General features: G+C 40.5%; 1 protein-coding gene across 3 annotated transcripts in view; it reads left to right on the forward strand.

The window, feature by feature from the left end:
• The window catches only part of ARHGEF6 (Rac/Cdc42 guanine nucleotide exchange factor 6), a 168,889-nt gene that overhangs the window by 92,905 nt on the left and 51,187 nt on the right, over nucleotides 1–24,797 (forward strand). For all 3 annotated transcript variants that reach the window (XM_007537689.3, XM_060183685.1, XM_060183686.1), the window contains exons 7-9: nucleotides 13,159–13,253; nucleotides 19,445–19,540; nucleotides 22,568–22,690. In XM_007537689.3, the coding sequence (XP_007537751.1) occupies nucleotides 13,159–13,253; nucleotides 19,445–19,540; nucleotides 22,568–22,690 (314 nt within the window). The remainder of the gene's footprint in view (nucleotides 1–13,158; nucleotides 13,254–19,444; nucleotides 19,541–22,567; nucleotides 22,691–24,797) is intronic.

Here is a 24,797-nt window from a genome sequence, read left to right on the forward strand (position 1 = left end):
GAGATGATGTCAGAGTTGAGAATAGGACTAGAAAGCTGGATTAGGGCAGAGAGTAGCTCCCAAATATGAAGAAAGGATATAAATACCATTAACTGTAAACCATATCCCTCTCCCTTTGGAAAGTGGGGCAGTTTGTACCATTGCTGCTCTAAATAGACCTCTCTGTCCACCATCACTGGTCACTTCCATCAGGATATTGTCATAAAGCCCTCTTGTGGGCCTCTCCAGGACCTTGCCCTCACTGTACAATTACTTTTTCTGTAGTCACCAGGATTATTGCTAGGGCTCAGTGCTGGCACTACGAATCCACTGCTCCTAATAAGAAATGTTGCATTCATTAGCAGTCACTCCCTTCAGATCTTGACAGTCACTAATCCACTTTCTGTGTCTGGGTTTTTGCCTAATCTTGGCACTTCATGTTAGTTGAGTCAAACAGTACTTATTGTGCATGTGGTTAGCCTCCTTCACGTAGCATGGTATTTTCAAGGTTCATCGTATTGAAGACGGTGTTACTAGTTCTGTCTTTTTTTGTGATTGAATAATCTTCTGTTGGGTGATTAGACAGATTTTATTTTGGAATGCATCAGTTGACAGACCTATGGATTTGTTTCTAGTTGTTATTGTTAGAAGTACTGCTGTGAAAATCCATGTGTGGATTTTTGTACGCACATATGTTTTCATTTCTCTAGGAGTGAAATTGCTGGGTCAGATGGTAACTCTGTGGTTAACTTTTTGAGGAAATGTCAAACCTTTTCATAGCAGCTACAACTTTTGGTGTTCTCACCAGCTATGTATTCATGTTTCTAAACTGTGAAATAGTACCCCATTGTTTTTCAATAAGAAATTTTATTTACCCCAATAGATAAACAGTGTTACCAGCGCATATCTATATTCAACAGTATAGATCATACATTAATGAGATATTTCACATTCTTTTTAATCTTTTATTTCTTTATTAATTTTTATGAACTTCTTTTTTTAATGGGTACTGGAGTGAATTTTTTTCTTTTAAGATATCCTTTAATAATATTTATTCATTTATTTATTTTTAATTGCTACCAGGGTTAATGCTGAGGCTCAGTGCCTACAAGATAAGGCCACCACTTCTGGTGGCCATTTCCCCGACCCCTTATACTTGCCAATAACAGAGAGAAAATCAGAGAGGAGCATAAAGGCAGAGAGAAAAAGAAAGAGAGTCAGCTGCAACACTGCTTCATTGATGAAATGTCCCCCCTGCAGGTGGGGGGGCTGGGGATTTGAACTTGGGTCCTTGCACATGGTAATGTATGCACTTAACCTGGTGTGCCCTTTTTTTCTTTTTCTTTCTTTCTTTTTTTAATATTTATTGATTTATTTTCCTTTTTGTTGCACTTGTTTTTTATTGTTACAGTTATTACTGTTGTTGTTATTAATGTCGTCATTGTTAGATGAGACAGAGAGAAATGGAGAGAGGAGGGGAAGACAGAGAGGGGGAGAGAAAGACAGACACCTGCAGACCTGCTTCGTCACTTGTGAAGCGACTCCCCTGCAGGTGGGGAGCCGGGGGTTCAAACTGGGATCTTTACACTGGTCCTTGCACTTTGCATTACCTGCGCTTAACCTGCTGCACTACCGCCGGACTCCCCCCTTTTTTTCATTAATTAATGAGAGAGATAAGGATAGCAAACAAGAGAATCCCTTTGGCTTCATCCCTTGTTATAATTCACTTAATTTATATATGTGTACACATAAACATTAAGTATATGTTATATATGATGAAATATATAATAAAATGCACGCTTCTATTTCAAACAAATCTTTATAGTAGATAAGTTAAGAATAACACAAAGTTTTTTTAAAAAACTATTCAAGGTGTTTTATTATATTTTTGTATTAATCATGCCATGCATTCCTAGGGAATGGGTAAGGCAGGTTCCTTCCCATTGGTTCTCACAAGGCATTCCTCTCTCGGAGAAGCAGTCTGACACTTTGGTTGAACCCAAGTGCCCTTCTTTTTAGCTTCCTTTTGCTTTCTGATTATTTTCCTTCATGCTTTTCAAGAAGCTGTATCTGCTCTTAGAGTGCCTACTATGCCCAAAACAAACATGAATTCTCTCAGTCAGACTCTTCTTGCCTTTTACTTGCGTTTGTACAGCAAAGCCAACAACATGCTGGGAAACACTGTAGACTCTTCTGGCTTTGTTCTGGTCATATTTGTGGTTACATTCCTTTCTGAACAGTGCCTATCCCTTTTTATGTCTGCAGTATCATGTTTCTTGTATATCCTCATGTATGTAGCCAAAAGAACAAGTCTGTGTTTTCTAAAAGGCCTGTAGAACATGTATCACGTTGGGAGTCGGCGGTAGCGCAGCGGGTTAAGTGCACATGGTGCAAAGCACAGGGACCAGCATATCCCCACCTGCAGGGGAGTCACTTCACAGGCGGTGAAGCAGGTCTGCAGGGGTCTATCTTTCTCTCCCCCTCTGTCTTCCCCTCCTCTCTCCATTCTCTCTGTCTTATCCAGCAATGACAACATCAGTAACAACAACAATCGTAACTACAACAACAATGAAAAAACAACAAGGGCAACAAAAGGGAAAATAAATAAATAAATAAATATATATATATATATATATATATATATATATATATGTATTTTAAAAATCTTAAAAAAAATAAAGAAAAAGAACATGTATCAGGCTCCTTCTCTCTTTCCCTTTGTGTTAGCCATTTTGGTGATTTGTGGCAAGATGGCTGCTCCAACCGAAAAGAGGATGTTATCTTCATTTATTCCTTCTGGTATCCAGAAAAGGATACTTTATAAATACAGGTTTCAGTTCCCAACCCATAGCATTTCCTTTCTCTCTGTTGAGTAATTTAAAAAAATAATTTCTTTTTAAATTTTTATTTATTAGAGGCAGAGAGAAATTGAGAGGGCAGAGGGAGATAGAAAGAGAGACGGAAAGACACCTGTAGCCCTGCTTCACCACTTGTGAAGTTTCACCACTTGTGAAGTTTCCCCCTGCAAGTGGGGACCGGAGACTCGAACCCAGGTCCTTGTGCACTGTAATATTTGCACTCAAGCAGGTATGCCACTACCCAGGCCCCCAAAAATAATTTTTTACATGACAGGTTATGGCTTATATGGGGTTGGAGAACCTCAGCCAGATACCTGAGATCCAAGGCAGAGTGTTTATAGGTAAAAGCCTATCACATCAGGGAGTCGGGCACAGTGGGTTAAGCACACGTGACATGAAGCGCAAGGACTGGCATAAGGATCCTGGTTCGAGTCTATGGCCATACCACCCTGAACACGTCCGATCTCATCTGATCTCGGAAAGATCCTGGTTCGAGACCCCGGCTCCCCACCTGCAGGGGAGTCGCTTCACAGGTGGTGAAGCAGGTCTGCAGGGGTCTATCTTTCTTTCCCCCTCTCTGTCTTCCCCTCCTCTCTCCATTTCTCTCTGTCCTATCCAGCAATGATAATAAAAAAATAACAACAACAAGGGCAACACAAATGGGGGGAGGAATGGCATTCAGGAGCAGTGAATTCGTAGTGCAGGTACCAAACCCCAGCGATAACCCTGGAGGCAAAATAAAATAATGTGTTAAACCTTGATTACAATAGTCTTTGAATGCCATTAGTCAGGGGCAGTTCTCTGATGTCTCAAAAAATATTCAGGTCATGCTATTATGCACAAACCCCAAACCCTTTTTAGGGAAAGAACCAAAGGTCAAGAGTTATAGATAAATGCTTTTTTGCATTGTCTGTAGGTCTGTGGCTATTTTTTTTTTACCAGACCTCTGCTCAGCTCTGGCTTATGGTGGTGCGGAGAGGACTGAACGTCGGACCTTGGAGCCTCAGGCATGAGAGTCTCTTTGCTGTCTACCCCTCTCTAATCTTTTTTTTTTTTTTAACTCATTTTTGACACTTCTCATACTTCTACCTTAAGGGGGAGGGAGTTGTGACAGAAAGAAATGCCAGGAGCTGAATGGTGCCGCACCTGGTTGAGGGCTCATGTTACAGTGCACAAAGACCCAGGTTCAAGTCCCCAGTCCCCACCTGCAGGGGGAATCTTTAGAAGTGGTGAAGTAGTGCTGCAGGTGTCTCTCTCTCTTCCATCTTCCCTACCCTCTCAATTTCTGCCTGTCTTTATCCAATAAGTAAATAAATAAAGATAATAAAAATTATTTAAAAAAGAAATAAGTGCCTGAGGCCTTACTGGACACCATCTAACAATCAGCCAGACATATTTTGTAAACATGGAGGCTTTAGGTAAAAACCAATAGAATCTCGAATAACAAATATCAAGAAATCTGGAATCTGAAAACCTCAACAGCAGGCCTACTGATCTAATTCTGTCTACTATTTTTCATAGTGAGAAAGTCTTGATTTCTCCTTACCTTTAGAAGGAATGTTTCACAGGAAGCAGAATACCTAGTTGGTGAGCTTGTTTCCCCCACAACACTAAGTAGATCACTCTACTTTCTACTTCCTTGCATAGTTCAGAGCAGTAGTTGGGTATATTACTATCTTGGCTCCTTGATAAGTAAGCTGTTTTGTTTTGTTTTTTTCTCTTCTGGACTCTTGAAGATTTTTTTTAGTTTGATTTTTCTGGATTTTGATTATGCTATACTATACCTCAGTGATTTTTTTATAATTAAAAAAACATACTTGTATTTTTATTTACTTTTTAAATACTTTTTAGAATCTCTTTTTATTTATTATTGGATAGAGACATAGAGAAATTGAGAGGGTAGGGGGAGATAGAGAGGGTAAGATGTAGACATCTGCAGCTCTGCTCCACTCTTGAAGCTTTCCTCCTGTAGGTGGGGACCAGGGGCTTGGACCCGGGTCCTTGCTCACTGTAATGCATGCTCTTAACCAGGTGCGCCACCGTCTGGCCTCTGTTTTTACGGCATTGACCTTAAACTTCCTGGACCAGTAGTTATAATGGTCAGCATTAATTAGGGGGAAATTCTCAGCCATTGTTGTTCCAAATATATCTTCAGTCCCTTTCCTCTTCTTGTTTTAATGGTCTTATCACACATATGTCATACCTTTTATAATTTCCTCACAGTTTTTCAATTTTATTCCACTTTTCAACCCCATTTTCCTGCCTGTGTGTCAGATTTGGATGTTTCTGTTGACTTGTCCTTAAGCTCAGAGATTCATTCCTTCTTTAGTGTAGTGTTAAGGAGCCCACCAAAGGCATTCTTTGCTTCTTTTATGGTGTTTTTTTTTTTTTATCTCTAACTACTCATTTTGATCCTTTTTTTTTTAGTATTCCTCTCTCAAGTTAGACTACCTCTGCTGTCTACTTTTTTCTTTTTTAAAAAATTCTGTTAGTAATGTAATATTGATTTACAAAATTATTTGTTAACAGGATATAATTCCACACCATTTGTTGTCTACTTTTCCCATTACTATCCTTAGCATATTTATAATACTTGTATTAAAATCCTCATCTGGTCATCTGACATTCCTGCCATATCTGACTTTGGCTCTAGTGTTTGTTCTGTCTCTTCAGGCTGTGTTTATCTGCCTTATAGTATATCTTGTAATTTTCTGTTGGTAGCTAGGTGTGGTGTTCTGGGTAAATGGAGCTTCAGTGAAGTGAACTCTGCTAGCATGGTAACAAGGCATGGGGGCAGGGAAAGGAGGACTGTGTTCTATGCTTAAGTCTCAATCTTGGGGAACCTATGTCCTTAGATTGTGAACTTCACCAGTACTTCTCAGTTTTCTGCCCTCTCTTAGGCAGGAGAGGAAGGCTGGAGTGAACTGGAGTATGGTAGTCCCTTTCTCCTAGGTATGGTAGATTCTGCTGAGACCTATTAGATGAGGCTCTGGTAAAGAGTAGTCTTTCTTGAGGACAGACCTTGTTAACAAATCTAGAATGCTCTGGTGTATTTCCAAATGGTTGTTTCCCTTTCCTCCTCTGAAGTGCTGGGGGAATTTTCCACCTATCTTTACTGTGAGAACTTAGTAGCACTCCTGGAAGAAAACTCACAAATGCGTGGGTGTGATCCCCAATGACTTGACCCCCCCAGTTGTCATTGTTTGTTTATTTGTTTTTTTTTTACTCATATTTGTTAGTACTGAGTCCCTACAAGACTCACTGCAGTAAACGTTGGAGTGGATATAATTTTTAATTAAATTAAATTAATTAATTAATTAATATTTTGCCTCAGGATTATCAAGGTCACTGCTCAGCTCTGACTATGGTGGTGTGAAGCATTGAACCTGGGACTCCAGCGCCTCAGGCATGAGGTTCTATTTGTATAACCATTGTGCTGTCTCCTCTAATTGAATTGGTTTGTTTTTGTTTTCCTTGCTGTTGGAATGGTTCTTCAAAGACACTTCTGAAGCAAAAATTGTACAGTGTTCTGCCAATGTTTTCTTCTATGTATTTGATGGTTTCTGGTCTCAAGGTTGTGTCTTTGATCTGTTTGGAGTTGACTTTTGTGCATGGTGATATATGGTAGACCTAGTTCATTCTTTTGCACATTTTAACTAAAATGGGCGGGTATCTTCGCCCACCCTGTCCAACGCTTGACGTCTCGTCACCCAATCTGGTCCCCTATGCCTACACTGAACTTCTCTGTTCCAGTCTCTTGGAAACAGAGTTGGCAGTCAGCTGAGGTAAAGAACAAACACCTCATCACAGACCCCTGCAAGCGTCAACCCGGCTTTGACCTAGAACGTTATGATTGGGCCCTCCTCAATCGCTATCGAACAGGCCATGGCCGGTGCGCCACTATGTTCCATCGCTGGGGAGCCAGAGACGACCCGAACTGCCCCTGCGGCTCCAGACAGACTATGACCCACATAGTCAACGACTGCCACCTCTCCAGATTCAAAGGAGGTCTCGAAACTTTACGTCAGGCTCAACCTGACGCTGTTGACTGGCTACGGAAGAAGGGCAAACGCTAGAAGAAGAAGAACTAAAATTCCCTACATCATTTGTTGAAGAGACTCTCCTTTCTCTATTGACCAGTCCCCTTGTCAAAAATTAGTTGTCCTTAGGTGTGGGAGTTAATGTCTAGGTTCTCAGTTCTGTTCCATTGATCTGTATGTCTATTTTTATTCCAGTGCCAGTCTTTTTAATTTTTTTAATAGTAGCCTCAGTGTACAATTTGACATCAGGAAGCATGATGCTTCTGTTTTTGCTCTTTTTTCCCCCACTCAGGATTACCTTTGGCAATTATGAATATTTTCTGGTTCTAGATAATCTTCTTTTTTAAAAAAATATTTATTTACTTATTCTCTTTTGTTGTCCTTGTTGTTTTATTATTGTAGTTATTATTGTTGTCATTGTTGTTGAATAGGACAGAGAGAAACAGAGAGGGGAGGCAAAGACAGAGAGGGGGAGAGAAAGAGAGACACCTGCAGACCTGCTTCACTGCTTGTGAAGCGACCCCCCTGCAGGTGGGGAGCCAGGGGCTTGAACTGGGATCCTTTTGCCGGTCCTTGCGCTTTGTGCCACATGTGCTTAACCTGCCTGCTGTGCTACCGCCCGACTCCCTAGATAAACTTCTATAGCTTTCATTTTATTCTGGTAAAAAAAAATTGTCGAACCTTGATAGAGATTGCATTGTCTATATATGACTCTGGGTAGGATTGTCACATAACAATATTAATTCTTCTATGTTATTAGCAAGGACTATCTTTTCATTTTTTGAATATTTTTTCATTTCCTTAAATATTGGCTCATAATTCTCAGGGTGTAAGTCTCTCACCTCCTTTGTTAAGATGATTCCCTTTTCAAATGCTTACCAAGAAGTAGAATTGCTGGGTATAAGGTAGCACTGTTTTTAGCTTCTTGAGGAAACTCAGTTCACATTTATTTTTATTATTGGATAAAGACAGAGAGAAATTGAGAGGGGAGAGGGAGATAGAGACGGAGAGTGACAGAGAGACACATGGAGCCCTGCTTGACCACTTGTGAAGCTTTGCCCCTACAGGTGGGGACCAGGGGCTTGAACCTGGCTTCTTGCCCACTGTAATGTGTGTGTTTAACCAGGTGCATCACCACCTGGCCCCTCCAGTTTACATTTATACCAACAGTGCATCTTAGTCATCTGTTTGTTCTCTTTGGAGACGTGTCAGTTCATACCTTCTCCCCATTAAAATAACAGTTAATTTATATTTTTAATTTAATTATTATGTATTATTATTATTATTATTAACTTCTTTATTGGGGAATTAATGGTTTACATTCAACAGTAAATACAATAGTTAGCACATGCATAACATTCCCCAGTTTCCCATATAACAATGCAACCCCTACTAGGTCCTCTATCATCCTTCATGGACCTGTATTCTCCCCACCCACCCACCCCAGAGTCTTTTACTTTGGTGTGATATGTCAAGTCCATTTCAGGTTCTACTTGTGTTTTCTTTTCTGATCTTGTTTTTCAGCTTCTGCCTGAGAGTGAGATCATTCCACATTCATCCTTCTACTTCTGACTTATTTCACTCAACATGATTTTTTCAAGGTCCATCCAAGATCAGCTGAAAACAGTGAAGTCATCATTTTTTACAGCTGAGTAGTATTCCATTGTGTATATATACCACAACTTGCTCAGCCACTCATCTGTTGTTGGACACCTGGGTTGCTTCCAGGTTTTGGCTATTACAAATTGTGCTGCCAAGAACATATGTGTACACAGGTCTTTTTGGATGGATGTGTTGGGTTCCTTAGGATATATCCCCAGGAGGGGAATTGCAGGGTCATAGGGTAGGTCCATTTCTAGCCTTCTGAGAGTTCTCTAGACTGTTCTCCACAGAGGTTTGACCAATTGACATTCCCACCAGCAGTGTAGGAGGGTTCCATTGACCCCACACCCTCTCCAGCATTTGCTGCTGTTACCTTTTCTGATGTATGACATTCTCACAGGAGTGAAGTGGTATCTCATTGTCTTGATTTGCATTTCTCTGACAATCAGAGACTTGGAGCATTTTTTCATGTGTTTCTCAGCCTTTTGGATCTCTTCTGTGGTGAAGATTCTGTCCATGTCCTCCCCCCATTTTTGGATGGGGTTGTTTGTTGTCTTGTTGTTGAGTTTGGCAAGCTCTTTATATATGTTGGTTATTAAACTCTTATTTGATATATGGCATGTAAAGATCTTCTCCCATTCTGTGAGGGGTCTCTTGGTTTGGGTAGTGGTTTCTTTTGCTGTGAAGAAGCTTTTTAATTTGATGTAGTCCCATAGGTTTATACTTGCCTTAGTCTTCTTTGTAATTGGATTCGTTTCACTGAAGATGTCTTTAAAATTTATGCGGAAAAGAGTTCTGCCAATATTTTCCTCTAAGTATCTGATAGTTTGTGGTCTAACATCCAAATCCTTGATCTACCTGGAATTTACTTTTGTATTTGGTGAAATACAGTGGTTCAGTTTCATTCTTCTGCATGTTTCAACCCATTTTTTTCCAACACCATTTGTTGAAGAGACTCTGCTTTCCCCATTTAATAGTCAGGGCACCTTTGTCAAAGATTAGATGTCCATAGGTGTGGGGCCTCACTTCTGGGCTCTCAATTCTATTCCACTGGTCAGTGTGTCTATTCATGTTCCAGTACCAAGCAGTTTTGATGACAATGGCCCTATAATACAGTTTGAAATCTGGGAGTGTGATGCCTTCGGTTCTGTTCTTTTTTCTCAAGATTGTTTTGGCAATTCTAGGTCTTTTCTGGTTTCAGATAAACATTTGTAGCATTTTTTTCTATTCTCCTAAAAACTGTGCTTGGGATCTTGATGGGGATAGCATTAAATTTGTAGATGGCTCTGGGTAGTATATTCATTTTGATAATGTTAATTCTTCCAACCTATGAACATGGAATATCTTTCCACTTCTTTGTGTCTTTTTCAATTTCTTTGAGTAGTGACTCATAATTTTCAGTATACAAGTCTTTCACTTCTTTGGTTAGATTTACTCCTAGATATTTTATTGTTTTGTTGCTATAGTAAAAGGAATTAATTTCTGGATTTCAATTTCTTCTAACTTAGTGTTTGCATAGAGGAATGCCACTGACTTTTGAATGTTAATTTTATAGCCTGACACCTTACTGTATTGCCTGATGATTTCCAAAAGCTTCTTGTTGGATTCCTTAGGTTTTTCCATGTATACTATCATGTCATCTGCAAATAGGGAGAGTTTGACTTCTTCTCTTCCAATCTGTATCCCTTTAATTCCTTGCTCCTGCCTCATTGCTATGGCATTTAGACTATATTGGTCTTCCTTATTCATGTATTTGGAATGCCTTTTTATGTCTTCTACTATGTCTTTCAATAATGTGTTATAATTTTCATTATATAGGTCTTTTACCTCATTTGTTAAATGAGATGCCTTTAGAAAAAGAATTTATTTTATGAGGCAGAATAAGATCACAGTACTACTCCATCATATTCAGTATTGGAGATTTCATTCACCAACAGATAATGTGCCCTACTCATTGGGCCACCTCTGTGGCCAGAAACAAGTTTTTTTTTTAAAAAAAAATATACTTAAATTAGTAAGACTGGGGGTCAGGCACACCTCGTTAAGTGCACATATTACCATGCACAATGGCCCAGGTTCAAGCCTCTAGTCTCCACCTATCAGAGAGAAGTTTCATGAGAGATGAAGCAGTGTGGCAGATGTTTCTCTGTCTCTTTTTGCGTTCCCTTTCTGTCTCAATTTCTCACTGGCCTATCAAGTAAAATGAATACAGTCTACAAATACTTGAAAAAAATTAGCAAGAATGTTTTCTACTTCCCTGACATGTACCTGTATAGTGTCTGACTATGTCATCATAATGGTCCCTGAGGTAGGTGATATGTCATAATGGAACATGAGGCAAGTGAAAGCTTAACACCACAGCAGCCTCTCAGTAGTGAGCAGGTCCTGGACATCCACCCTCCAGTCCATCAGAGCCCCCAACTACCTGGGCTTCTACTGTCTTTGGCAACTCCACCCTTTAATAGTACATCATCATGCATTGCCCTGTAAGTATATGCCTGACTTTTCAATAGACTGAAGGTCTTTTTTTTTTTTTTTTTTCTGCTTCTTCTTCTAGCATTTGCCCTTCTTCCGTATCCAGTCAACAGCGTCAGGTTGAGCCTGATGTAAAGTTTCGAGACCTCCTTTGAATCTGGAGAGGTGGCAGTCATTGACTATGTGGGTCATAGTCTTTCTGGAGCCGCAGGGGCAGTTCGGGTCGTCTCTGGCTCCCCAGCGATGGAACATAGCGGCGCACCGGCCATGGCCTATTCGATAGCGATTGAGGAGGGCCCAATCATAACGTTCTAGGTCAAAGCCGGGTTGACGCTTGCAGGGGTCTGTGATGAGGTGTTTGTTCTTTACCTCAGCTGACTGCCAACTCTGTTTCCAAGAGACTGGAACAGAGAAGTTCAGTGTAGGCATAGGAGACCAGATTGGATGACGAGACGTCAAGCGTTGGACAGGGTGGGGGAAGATATCCACGTATATTGGCAGGTCCCGTCGAGCGTAGACGTGGGAAATGAACTTAGATGATGCCGCATCCCGACGAATATCTGGCGGGGCGATGTTGCTAAGAACTGGTAGCCATGGAACCGGGGTGGAACGGATGGTTCCAGAAATTATTTTTTCTGCTAAGGATGCTTTACCACCGTTTTGGGATGCCTTGTTTATTATTTATTTATTTTATAAGGTTTTATTTATTTATTTAAATCTTTATTTATTGGATAGAAACAGCCAGAAATTGAAAGAGAAGGGGAGATAGAGAGGGGGAGAAACAGACACTTGTAGACTTTCTTCACCACTTGTGAAGCTTTCCCCCTGCAGGTGGGGACTGGGGGCTCAAACCCACGGGTCCTTGTACATTGTAACATGTGCTAAACCAGGTATGCCACTGCCTTATCCATGTTTAGTGTCTCACTCTCTAAACAGAGTGGAACTCCCAGTGGGCAGTTTGGCATTTTGTACAGTGAAGGCAACCAGTAGAATAAAAAAAAAATTTTGTGTGAATTAATAATGAATGACAAGATTGTTGGATAAGAGGGGTACAATTCCATACATTTCCTACCACAAGAACAATCAGTAGATTTTTATTGAATGAATTAGGAGATAGGAGAGAAAACATGATAACATGTTGGCTTGTTTATCTGTAGGAATTTGAAATGAAGGTTGTAGCTGCCTCCAAAAAAGACTGGGGAATGGGATGTGGCCCTAGAACTGAGAAATTGAGGCCCTGTACTTTCGTGGTTTCGCTGAATGGACTGAATTTATCACTTCTAATACTGACGAGCTTTGTGTTTCCCGTTAATTTCTTCACCTTTCACTTTTCTCTTGGGATTGTTTACTCTGTCACCTTATATCTTTATTAAAGAACATTTTTACAGCCAATGAAATAGCTCACTTGTATAGTGTGCTGCTTTGCCATGTGCGTGACCCAGGTTTGAGCCTGGCCCTCACTTCTTTGCTAGAAGTTTCAGTGCTGTGATCTCTTTCACTGTCACTCTCTCTTATCAATCAATCAATCAATCAATCAATCAATCCATTTTAAACAACTGCTTAAAAATTGTGTTTTCAGACTTTTCCTTAAAGGTCTGATAAAAATGGGACTTAAAATAATAATCTTTTCTTTCTTTTCTTCTTTACTGTGGAATTAATGTTTTACATTCAACAGTAAATACACTAGTTTGTACATGCATAACATTGATCAGTTTTCCACACAACAGTACATCCCCTGCTAGGTCCTCTGCCATCCTGTTCCAGAACCAAAACAATAATCTTTCGCAACATTTGACATCACTAATTTACCTGACATTGAATCTCTATAACTTTCAGTAGCTGCTGTCAGTGTTCTCATCCTTGAATGGGAATTATGGTTCCTGTTAACTCACAAAGACCTTCTCAGTAGATGAAAATATTCAACATACATAAAGTCATTTTAATGGGACTGTGCAAATTCCAAGGTCCCTCCAGTTATGGGTAACTCCAAAAAGTGTGTTTGTATATTATGCAGCATAGCCAATTGTCATGCAGTCATTAAAATAGTGGACAGGATGAACCAAAGTACATTCATATTTGTGCTACTTATATTGTTAACTTGAACGAATAGGATTCTTTTTCTAGTAACTTTAATGAAAAGGCTGATGTTCTAGTTTTCCTTGAACTATCCTGACAATGACATCTCTGTTTTTGTTTCTCCTTAGGTTTTACAGAACATCTTGGACACCGAAAAAGATTATGCTAAAGAACTCCAGTCTCTTCTTGTTACGTATTTAAGACCTCTGCAGTCCCATAGCAAGTAAGGTTTTTATTTTTAAACCCTTAGCTAAATAAAGCCAGATGATGTTAGCATATGAAGTCATTACACTTATGTTACAGAATAATTGAATGTGCCCTTTAGAAGAATTTTCATAGATCACAAGTTGCTAAGAACATGGTCAAGGCAACAGGAACTGTGCAAGATGTTTCTTTGGGGGAAGCTTGGGGCTGTCTTTTTCATCATACTGTGGAAGGAATGAACAGATTTGCATTTCTGTTTGTCACTATTTGATCCTGTATGTTTTGAAAGTGATATCTGGTTTTTACCTTACAGATTAAAAAAAAAAAAGGACTTGCTGGTGTTTTTATGCAGAAAGTGGAAATTCCTGTGCTCACTCTGACCTTTGCTTGTGAGGGTTGAAGCTCTTTCCTGTACTCTCAAGAGTGCAGAGATTGTGGCATTCTATGAATGTTCAAAAAGAGCAATTCAAGTCAGCATTTCACCCAGGCAAAAGTGGTTGACAAAGAGTTGCTAATTTTTAAAAACAAAATGTTTAAACCTTATTCTGGTGGGGGGGGGGAGAGAGAGAGAACAAACTAGAGCATCGCTGTGGCACATGAGATGACAATGATCAAACTCAGGACCTCATGCTTGAGGCTGTACCTCTGTATCCAGTCTTGTGCCGTGCAAAAGAAAACTACTGACTTCATCTTCAACTCTTTCCCCCCCCCCCCAGAGCACTGCTTAGCTCTGGCTTATGGTGGTGCAGGGGATTGAACCTGAGACCTCAGAGCCTCAGGCATGAATGTCTCTTTGCATAACCGTTATGCTATCTATCCCCACCCTTTGACTATTCATCTTTTTGTGTTAATAGGCATATTTTAACAAACAGTGGCTAACTACACTCTTATGTTTTGTATTTTTAAAAAAGATTTAGTAATTACTACCATGCTTATCACCGGGGCTCAGTTCCTTCACAGTTCTGTTGCTTCTAGTGACCATTTTTTCTCTTGTTTCTTTACTCTAGATAGAGGGATGGACAGGTAGGCGTATCATGGATGATGGGTGGGTGGATAGATGCTGCAGCCCCTCTCCAGTGCTGCTGAAGCCCCCTCCCGTAGGTGTTTCCATATGGTGCTTCAGGGCTGGGAGTCATTACACAGGACAATGTGTGTGCTCGACCACCAAACCACCTGCCAGCCACTTATTTATGTATACATTGAGAGGGAGCAGAGCACTACTTGGTCTTATGGTGGCCAGGGATTGAATCTAAGACCTTATGCATGCAAGGCATGCCCTCAGCATCCTGAGCTACCATTGCAGATGCTGTGTTTATATTTTACCTTCTTGCGTTTTACTAGGAAAAAAACTTCTATGAGTCAAATACAAAAAATTTCACATTTAAGTGGTACAGGAGGTGGTGCAATGGATAAATCGTTAGACTCTCAAGCGTGAGGTTGTGAATTCAATCCCCGGAAGCATATGTTCCAGAGTGATAGCTGGTTCTATCTCTCTCCTCCTATCTTTCTCATTAATAAATAAATAAAATAAAACAAAACAAAAATTTTACATTTAAGGGGCTAGGTGGTGGTGCACCCAGTTAAGCTCAGATAGTACTAAGCACAAGGACCCACACAAGGATTTGGGTTCCAGCCCTTGGCTCCCCACCTGCAGGGAGGATGCTTCACAAGCAGAGAAGCAGGTCTGAAGGCCTCTCTGGCTCTGGCTCTCTGTCTCTCTCTCTCTCTCTCTCTCTCTCTCAGTTTTTCTTTGTCCTATCCAATAAAATTTAAAATATGGTCACCAGGAGCAGTGAATTTGTAGTGCTGGCACTGAGCCCAAGCAATAACTCTAGAAGCATAATTAATTAATTAATTAATTAATTAATATAAAATTGCATTTAGCCCATAGGATGAATACTAAAACCTCTCTATTAGCCTCAGAAAGTATTTATTTTTTGCTGGACAGTTAGTTCAACTATTGAGTTCAGGCCTAACGATATTAAAATATTCCACCGTTTTCTTTCCTTTTTCCAAATCAAGTTTCCAAACCCAGGCTAGATTTCTCACTTGGCTATTTTCCTGGCACTATGGACATCTTACTTCAGTATGAAAAGATTTTGTATCCCTGTGATTTTTGAGTTTAAGCATGACCATGAAGAAAGTGCCTTTTGTTATTATTGTGGGAAATGTGAAATGTGCTGTGAATGATATTTTCTAGAACTGAATGCAACCTCAATGAATAATTAGGTCTAGTGCCCTGGAACCATGCGTTATCCTCAGTCCCTCACAAGTTGAAAGGAATAACTCATCTGGTAGATCTTGCACCTTACCCTGTATCTGAGACCCTCAGTTTGAAACCTGGTGTCATGTGGGAGCGTCACAGACAACACTAGGGAGCTCCATGAATGTTGGGTCAGTGCTGTGGTGCCTCCAGCTTCCCTCTGTTCTTCTTTCTCTCTCTAAATTAAAAAAGAAATGGGTCTGAAGGCTTCTCAGCAGTATCTTGCATGTGGGAGGGCCTGAGTCCATTCCCTGGTGCCACAAATTCAGAAAGGCTCACTGTTGTACCCATTACATAGCCGGTAAATGGTCAGACTTAATCCTGAGGCTCCTGCCTGCAGGTGAAACACATCTTTTTTTTTTTTCCTCCAGGATTATTGCTGGGGCTCCTGGAGGCCATTTTCCCCATTTTGTTACCCTTGTTGTTACCCTTCTTCTTGTTGTTATTATTGTTGTCATTGCTATTGTTTATTGTTGGATAGGACAGAGACAAATCGAGAGAGGAGGAGAAACGGGGAGAGGGGAGTCGGGTGGTAGTGCATTGGGTTATGTGCAGGTGGTGCAAAGCACAAGGACCGGTGCAAGGATTCTGGTTCGAATCCTTGACTCCCTACCTGCAGGGGAGTTGCTTCACAGGCGGTAAAGCACGTCTGCAGGTATCTATCTTTCTCTCCCCCTCTTCTCTCCATATCTCTGTCCTATCCAACAACAACTACATCAATAACAATAAAAAACAAGGACAACAAAAGGGAATAAAGAAATAAATATTTTTTAAAAAAAGAAAGAAAGGGAGAGAGAAAGACAGACACTGGCAGACCTGCTTCACCGTCTGTGAAGCGACCCCCCCCACAACTGCACTGGTGGAGATCCGGGGGCTCAAATCTGCACTTTGAGCTATGTGCAATTAACCCGCTGCGTTGCCGCCCAGCACCCCCTCACCTCCGGCCACATCTTCTGTTTTCTGGTAGTGACAGGCATAAGAGGAGAGAGAAATTGAAGTGATAACTGAGGGAGGGGAGAAGGTAAGATTTCAAATGAAGATGAGAGTATTATGGGTCAAGAAATAGTAGAAGGCAGGGGAGATAGCATAGTGGTTATGCGAAGAGATTCTCATGCCCAAGGCTCCAAAGTTCTAGGTTCAATTCCCCACATCACCATAAGCCAGAATTCAGCAATGCTCTGGTAAAAAAAAAAAAAAAAAAAAGGAAAGAAAAAGAAAAAATGAGTAGAGAATGGGTATACTAGTGTAGCACATTCATTCAATTTCCTTCCATCTGTCAATGAAAATAAAGCTCTCATCCTGGAGCTCTGCTTCCCCAGAGCCCCACCCTACTAGGGAAAGAGAGAGACAGGCTGGGAGTATGGATCGACCAGTCAATGTCCATGTTCAGTGGGGAAGCAATTACAGAAGCCAGACCTTCCACCTTCTGCATCCCACAATGACCTTGGGTCCATACTCCCAGAGGGTTAAAGAATAGGAAAGCTATCAGGGGAGGGGAGGGGATACGGAGTTCTGGTGGTGGGAATTGTGTGGAGCTGTACCCCTCTTATCTATGGTTTTGTCAATGTTTCCTTTTTATAAATAAAAAAAAGAAAAAAGAAAGAAAAGACAACTCTCATATGTGGAAGACAAAGGATGAATCAGTCACTTTGTCTTGCATAAAATAAACCAGAAACAACACAGACCCTGTATGTCTATTGATATAGAGGAAAAATGAAAAAAAAAAAGTATGGTGATAGGCGGTGGGCTGATGATAATGGCAGTGACTGAGAAGGACCAAGAGAAAACTTTCTGGGATGATAAGAATATCAATCTGGGTGGTGGTTATAAAGCAGTGAAAAGAAGTTGAGGGTCTGGGTGGTGGCACACCTAACTGAGCACACACCTTGCAGTGTGTGAGGACTCTGGATCAAGCCCCTGGGTGCCACCTGCAGGTGGGAAGCTTCACAGGCAATGAAGCAGTGCTGTAACTCTCTCTCTCTTCCTCTCCTTCCCCCTCCCTCTCCCTCCCTCTCCCTCATTTCTCTCTGTCTCATTCCAAAATAAATAAGCATAAATCAAAAAATTAAAATATAATTTCCTCTTTTAAAAAAGATGAACATCGTTGTGGGTCTCTACAAGTACATTATACAACAATACAATTTTACTTTTTGTGAAAACAAACAAAAACCCAGGAAAACATGTTGGGTGCAAGACCTGAGGTAGAAGCTCCCCCTTCCACATAAATGCAGGACGCAGGTCTCTTCAGTTCCTATTACTTCCATCCTGTGGACCCCAACGTCATCTGAGGTCTGATCCAGAAAGAGCTAAATGCCCCTCCCCTTTGTTCCTCAAGCAGGTTTTTACTGCTGTGTTGAGGCCTTCAGCTAGGGAAGGCTGGCTGGCTAAGTTTCACTTCTGACAGCTGCTAAGGGGTTTTCCAGCATGTGGCCCAGGAGGGCATGGCGGCAGAGGAACTGGGAACTTTTGATTCTCTAGAGGTTGCTGGTAATGCTTATTCAGGTTTTCCTTCTCTTTGTCAGCAAAAATGACTATCTTGAGAATACTCTTTTCAGATTATAGTGAGGAGAAAGGACATGTAGCAGACACTGGCCTTTTAAGTAATTCTTCAGAGAAGTTTTTTGGCCCCATCTGTCCCCCAAAGTGATCAAGGGCAAGGACTGTGGAGTGTGAATGTTTCAGCTCAGGCTTTGCCTTTTCCTGCATCATAAACTCGTTGTGAAACTACGAGAGTGTTTTTGTCTAATACTTGCATGACTAGTAAGTGCTTGCTGAGTATCGCCCTTGCGTTATCTTCAAAGGGAAAGAAAAAGACATAGAGAAGGAGAGAGGGAGACGTCACAGCACTGAAATGCCTCCCGTGCCTGCCATTTTATTTGTGCGTGATGCACAGGGGTGTGGCCATGGCAATGCACACACCCTCCCAGCTGAGGCCCCTCACCTACTGTTTGCTAGGGGGAAGAATGAACGAGGAAATTCTGAGTAGGGGAGCCCTGAATAAAGTTGTTCAGTTTGCTTTGGTTTGACTCCACTCTGCTCAAAACCAAGCAAACATAACTTCTGCTCGTAAAGATTCCCCTGAGTTGATTTAAGAGCCTTATAATATTAGAGAAATCAGATTTTGCTATTTCCCTCTGTACACTATATGTGATAGCTTTTCTTTTCTTTTCTTTTTGTTTTTTTTAAGCATCTCCAGAAGAGAATACTCAAAGGTTTCCACACTCCCCCCCCCCCCCGCTATGTTGTGCTTTACCAACTAGGCACTTAGACATTATACACTTGCTATTCATCCACTTCTTGCTTTTTAAAATGCCCAAAGTACATTCATACTTGTTTTCTTTATAATCTTTATTACTGTTAAAGGAAAAAAAGAGGAGTTGAAGGACAGTTCATCTGGGAGGGTGCCTGCTTTGCTGTGTGCACGACCCAGGCTGGATACAGGACCTCTGTTGCATCAGGGGACACCTTGGTGTTGTGGTATTTTCTTTATCTTTCCCTCCCTCTGTCCATATCCAAAAAAGAGCCATGAAACGAAGAAAGAAGGGAAGGTGGGAGGAAGAATGGAAAGGCGAGCAAGGAACTAAGGAAATAAGCTTTAGAAAGTTTCAGAAAGTCAGAGTTGGTGCAAATGAGAAAACTAAAGTTAGGGCGAGGAGAAAGACAAAATGTAGAATAGACAAGAAAGACACAAATATAGAATATCATAAAAATGGCAGAGTGATGCTTTTGTCTCTCACTTTCTGTTGGTTCTCTTTCTCTCCCTCTCTTCGTTCTTCTCTCCCTCCCTTCTTATACATAAAAAAAAAATCCCCAAAGTTAAAAATCAGGAATTACTCTCCATGTCCCACTTACCAGTTACTAGTGAACTGTCAACCAAGTAGACAAAAGATAGATAACTTGAGCTATCTTCATGTTCTAGTCATTGAAACCACAACTTTGTTTTTCAGTCTGAGTACTGTGGAGTTTACATCTTTATTGGGAAACTTCGAGGAAGTCTGTACATTTCAACAAACTCTCTGTCAAGCCTTGGAAGACTGTTCAAAGTAAGTGCCGCATGTTGCCCTTAGTGTAAGTAGCAGTCCTGTTGTGTGTGATTTGACTTTCTTTTAACTGCCATCTCAGACTGGGGCACATTTATATTTGTGCACTTGTTATGATTTTGATAAATTGTCCCAGAACACAGAAAACGCACTATGTGATAGAGTTCATAATATCACACCACAAGTCATATGCCAGGGCTCTATATCTAGCAGAATATTTCTGAATTTATATAATAAACATAAATGTCACCACATATTAATACCAAAATCAATAGAAGTTCATGTAAAATCATTCATATAAAAATCATACAATATACTAGTCAAACACCTGTATATCAGTATAAAACAAAGGGTTAATGGACTGGATGATACTTTTGACTTTGATTCAGTTTGATATTTCCTTCTGTGCATCGCAAATTACTTGTGAAAGCTCTTGAGTTTATTCACTCAGGTTCACAAGACTGCTGTTCTCTTTGAATCATTCCTGGGACAGTGTTTATTACTATCTTTACTTATTTATTTATTTTGGATGGAGACTGAGAAAAATTAAGAGGAGAGGGGAGGGGGAGAGAGACAGACAGACAGACAGACACCTGGAATCCTGCTTCACCACTTGTGAAACTGCCACCCTGCAGGTGGGGATTGGGGCTTGTATTCTAGTCCCCTTGCAGTGTCATGTGTGTGCTCAATCCAGTGCGTCCCATACCGGCCTCTGTCATTTATTAACCGTTGAGACTCACAGTAATGAACCACATCACTTGTTTGATGGCTAGATTGTAGAGATGCTTTCCTCCATCCTACAAAGTGAGCTCTAATGATCACTAGACACTGCATTTTCATAGCAAGAGTAATTGTCCAAGCAGCACATCTGGGAGAAGTTAGCACCTTTCATGGTCTAGTGGGCGATTGGGGTGAGTGTCTATTTCCTGTGTGCTGGGGGACACAGGTGGCTGTCCAGGAACAGCAATACAAGGCTACCACACTGCTCATGGGGAAAGAGATTTAGGACATAGAAAGATAGTCACCAAACAGGAGGCCAGGTGGTGGCACACCTGAGTAAGTACACACATTACAGTGGACAAGAAGCCAGGTTCAAGCCCCTGGTCCCCACCTGCAGGGGACAAGCTTCACAAATGGTGAAGCAGGGCTGCAAGTGTCTCTCTCTCTTTTTCTCTCTATCTCCCCCTCCCCTCTCAATTTATCTCTGTTTCTATCTAATAATAAAAAATAAAAAAGATGGGGGCAGATAGTTCAAGCTAGGTTTATACCCTTGTTTTTAATGTTATTTTATTTTATTTTTACTTTTACTTATTTACTATTGGATGGGCCCCATTTGTAATCTTTGTTTTTCATTTTCTAGAGAAACATCTGGAAGATACTTCAAAGAACATGCCAAAATTGCTATAATAGATAGCTATGACTCATGGCATTCTGAGCAATTTTTCTTTGATTTCATTTTTTTTTTTTTTGCATATTTTTACCGGAGTACTGCTCAGTTTTGACTTATGATGGTGCAGGAGGTTGAACCTGGAAGCTCAGAGCCTCAGACATTATTCTTTTCTTTCTTTCTTTCTTTCTTTCTTTCTTTCTTTCTTTCTTTCTTTCTTTTTTTCTTTCTTTCTTCCTTCCTTCCTTCCTTTCTTTCTTCCTTTCTTTCTTTCTTTTTTTCTTTCTTTCATTCTTTCTGTTACCAGAGCACTCACTGTTCAGCTCTGGCTTATGGTGATATGGGGGGATTGAACCTGGGACTTTGGAGCCTCAGGCATGAGAATGTTTTGCATAACCATTATGCTGTCTACCCTCTTCCTTTAATTTTAGGTAGGAACAAAGAGCCAGAGAGACAAACAGTGAAAGAGACCACAGCACCAAAAGTTCCTTCAGTGTGAAGGGGGCCTGGATTATACATGGGTCTCACATATAACAAAATAGCACACTATCTCAGTGAGGTATTTCTCTGGCCCCTGAGCGAGGTGTCTTTCTTTCTTTCTTTCTTTCTTTCTTTCTTTCTTTCTTTCTCCCTTCCTTCTCTCTCTCTCTCTCTCTTTCTTTTTCTCACTCTCCAGATTTTTCTTTCCTTTTCTTTTTCTGCCTTTAGTGTTATCACTGGGACTCAGTGCTGGCACTGCGAATCCACCTCCATCAGCGGCCATTTCTCCCCTCCCCCATTTTATTTAATAGGACAGAGAAGAGATGAAGAGAGAGAGGGAGAGAGAAAGATAGACACCTGAAGGCCTACTTCACCATTCATGAATTGTTCCCCCTGAAAGTGGGGAGGGGGCTCAAACATGGGTCCTTCCTCACAGTAATGTGTGCTCTTAACTGGGTGCTCCACCACCCAGCCCCCTGATTTTTCTACAAATAAAACCAGGTGGTTTGGAATGAGACAACAACAAACTAATTTAAAAAGTCTTAAGGCCACCATGTTTTGCAACATCTAGCGCCTTGTGATGTGTCATGTTTGGACTTGGTTTTAGTTGTTTCGCCTGTCTTTTAAACTTCATAAAATTAAATAAGTATGGTTTTAATGTGCCCAGCTGCAATTGAATATTATAGTTTAAGTAGGATCTTATTAACAAAGCACACATATTACAATGCGCAAGAACCTGGATTCTAGCCCCAGATCCCCACCTTCAAGGGGAAAGCTTTGTGAGTGGCCAAGCAGGGCTGCAGGTGTCTCTCTTTCTCTCAATTTCTTTCTCTCCGCCTTCTTTTCAATTTGTGGCTGTCTCTATCTAATAAATAAAGATAATAATAAAAATAAATTTTCTTTTAAAATAAAAAATTAAAGCCCCAACCTATCAATTCCATCTATGTATTTGACTCCGAATATTGGACGTATGTTTGGTGGGTAGAGTTTAAAGCAGTAGTCAGGAACTTGCACTTGTTGAATAAAATGATCATTATAGCATAGCTTCTCCTTTACGTTTGGCAAATGAATTCAAAGGGCTTGCACGTTTTCAGGTTTAATTGTAATCATCTTTCTTTATCCCTGATTTTTGGTTAAAAGTGTTTCAAATGTTTTACTTACAGGTTTCCAGAAAACCAGCACAAAGTAGGAGGGTGTTTACTAAACCTCATGTCTCACTTTAAGTCCATGTATCTGGCCTACTGTGCAAATCATCCTTCGGCTGTAAATGTACTTACTCAGCACAGGTAAATTAACATTTTCCTACAAAGTTGTTTTGCAAAGAGACCCTTTCCTGGGGCTGCCCTATTTGAAATCCAGGGTGTCTGGTTGAATGCTTGGTCCAACTAGTTGTTGAGTAGAAGTGAACAGTGAAAAGGTGGGTGGTGTCTTCCTTTGTGGGATCATATAATTTTGAGGGCAAATTAGACAGGAAATTGCATGTTATAAACACACTGTGTTCCATAATGGATGTTGTTCTCATAATAGAATTCTGTCTTGAATCCAGTGTTTTAGCCCTCTTCTGACCCAGTGATTTTTTTTTTAACAAACTATTATTTCAGACTGCTTACACAATTTAAGCCCAAGGTCTGAATTCAATCAGTTTACAAATTTGATACATTAAATACTTAGACTGAAGAAATATGTAGTCAGATTAAAATGTAGGCAGTTATAGAACTTGAAATATTCAATGACTTTTCCCTAGCTTATTGAATTAGTAATGAATTGTAAGTTAATGAGAATTTCACACCACTCTCACCACCTAATAACCTGACCCCAATATGGTGAACCTGAAAGCCCCTCTTCCCCTAGAGTCCTTTACTTTACTTTAGAATCCTTTCTTTATCCTTACCCCTGTTCATTCTAACAGCAATGTATCTTGGTGTCTGTAGGTCTGGGTTAATTCTGTTTGGGACTCCCTGGGATTCTTGGACCTTTGTGTCCTTTCTGTTGTTCAGAGTGGAGAAGTTTCCTTCTATTAGCTCCTATATTATTATGCTTTCTTCCTTTTCCTTTCTTTCTTCCTCTGGCAAGCTAATAAAGTGTGTATTATTTCTTTTGAGGTCATCCCATATGTCTCCATTGTTATTTTCAGTGTCTCTTAATCTCTTTTTTTAGTTATTTCACTTTTTAAAAAATAATATTTAGTACATATGTGTGTGAGAGAGTTTTTTTTTTTAACCAGAGCTTATGCTGTGGCACATAATTTGCATGTCTGAGGCACTACAGGGCCCAAGTTCAAGTCCCAGCACCACCATAAGTTAGAATTAAGTGGAGCTCTGGTCTCTACTTCTCGTAAAATAAATAAATAAATAAATAAATAAATAAATAAATACATGCTTTAAAAATAGCTAAACCCCAGAGGGATAGAGAATGAGAGGGCTATCAGGGGAGGGGATGGGATATGGAGATTGGGTGGTGGGAATTGTGTGGAGTTGTACCCCTCCTATCCTACAGTTTTGTTAATGTCTCCTTTCATAAATAAATAAATAAAATAGCTAAACTGCAGCTTAGGTGGCACAGTGGCTAGAGCATTGGACTTGAAGGCATGGGTTCCCGAGTTTAATATCTGGCATCATGTGCCAGAGTGATGTTGTGGCTGGCTCTTTCTCTCCCTCTCTCTCTCTCTCTCTCTTTCTCTCTCTCCTCTTTTGCATATTGATGGACACATAAAGCTTTAAAATGACTAAACTGCTTAGCTGTATGTCTTTTTCACGTTCTCTTCATCTGGTAGAGAAAATCTCAAGTGCTGTGGGCCAAAGGTAACTACTAACAGGGAAAAGTAAAAGGAAGCTGTGAACTGTCAGGTACTTTAAGAAAAAGGGCTTTAATAACATTGGTCTGTTGGAAAAGTCAGGATGTATATTTCTATGTTTCTCTATGCAAAAATGCATCGTGACTCTCTGGCAGCCCATTATACCAGAATAGAAATAGTGGCTGACTTATGGAAAACAGTAGACTTGTGTCTACCCTAACTGTCCTTGCGAGTTCACAGCTCCTGCTTTTGCTTTCCCACTGATTATCCATCGTGGGTACCCGCACTGGCACCTTCTTCTGGACCAGAACACAATATGATACGTTTCAAGTTGTCTTTCTTTCTGGGGATGGTCAAGGGAGATAGCAAGAACCATACTTAGACGCTCTTATGACTTATCCTGTAGACTAGATTCAGAATGGACATGGATTCTGGGGGCTGCTTTAGACTGGTAAGAACACCCATCTTGGAATCTGGTCCGGATTTAAGCTTCCAGAATCTGCCTAGAGTACAACTTGACACCAACCCTCAGAAATGATGAAGATTTGGGGTCATGTCCTGGTTTTGTAGGAACTTTATTGGCTCAATACTACTGTTAT

This window comes from Erinaceus europaeus, chromosome X, assembly GCF_950295315.1.
Source record: "Erinaceus europaeus chromosome X, mEriEur2.1, whole genome shotgun sequence".
NCBI lineage: Eukaryota > Metazoa > Chordata > Mammalia > Eulipotyphla > Erinaceidae > Erinaceus > Erinaceus europaeus.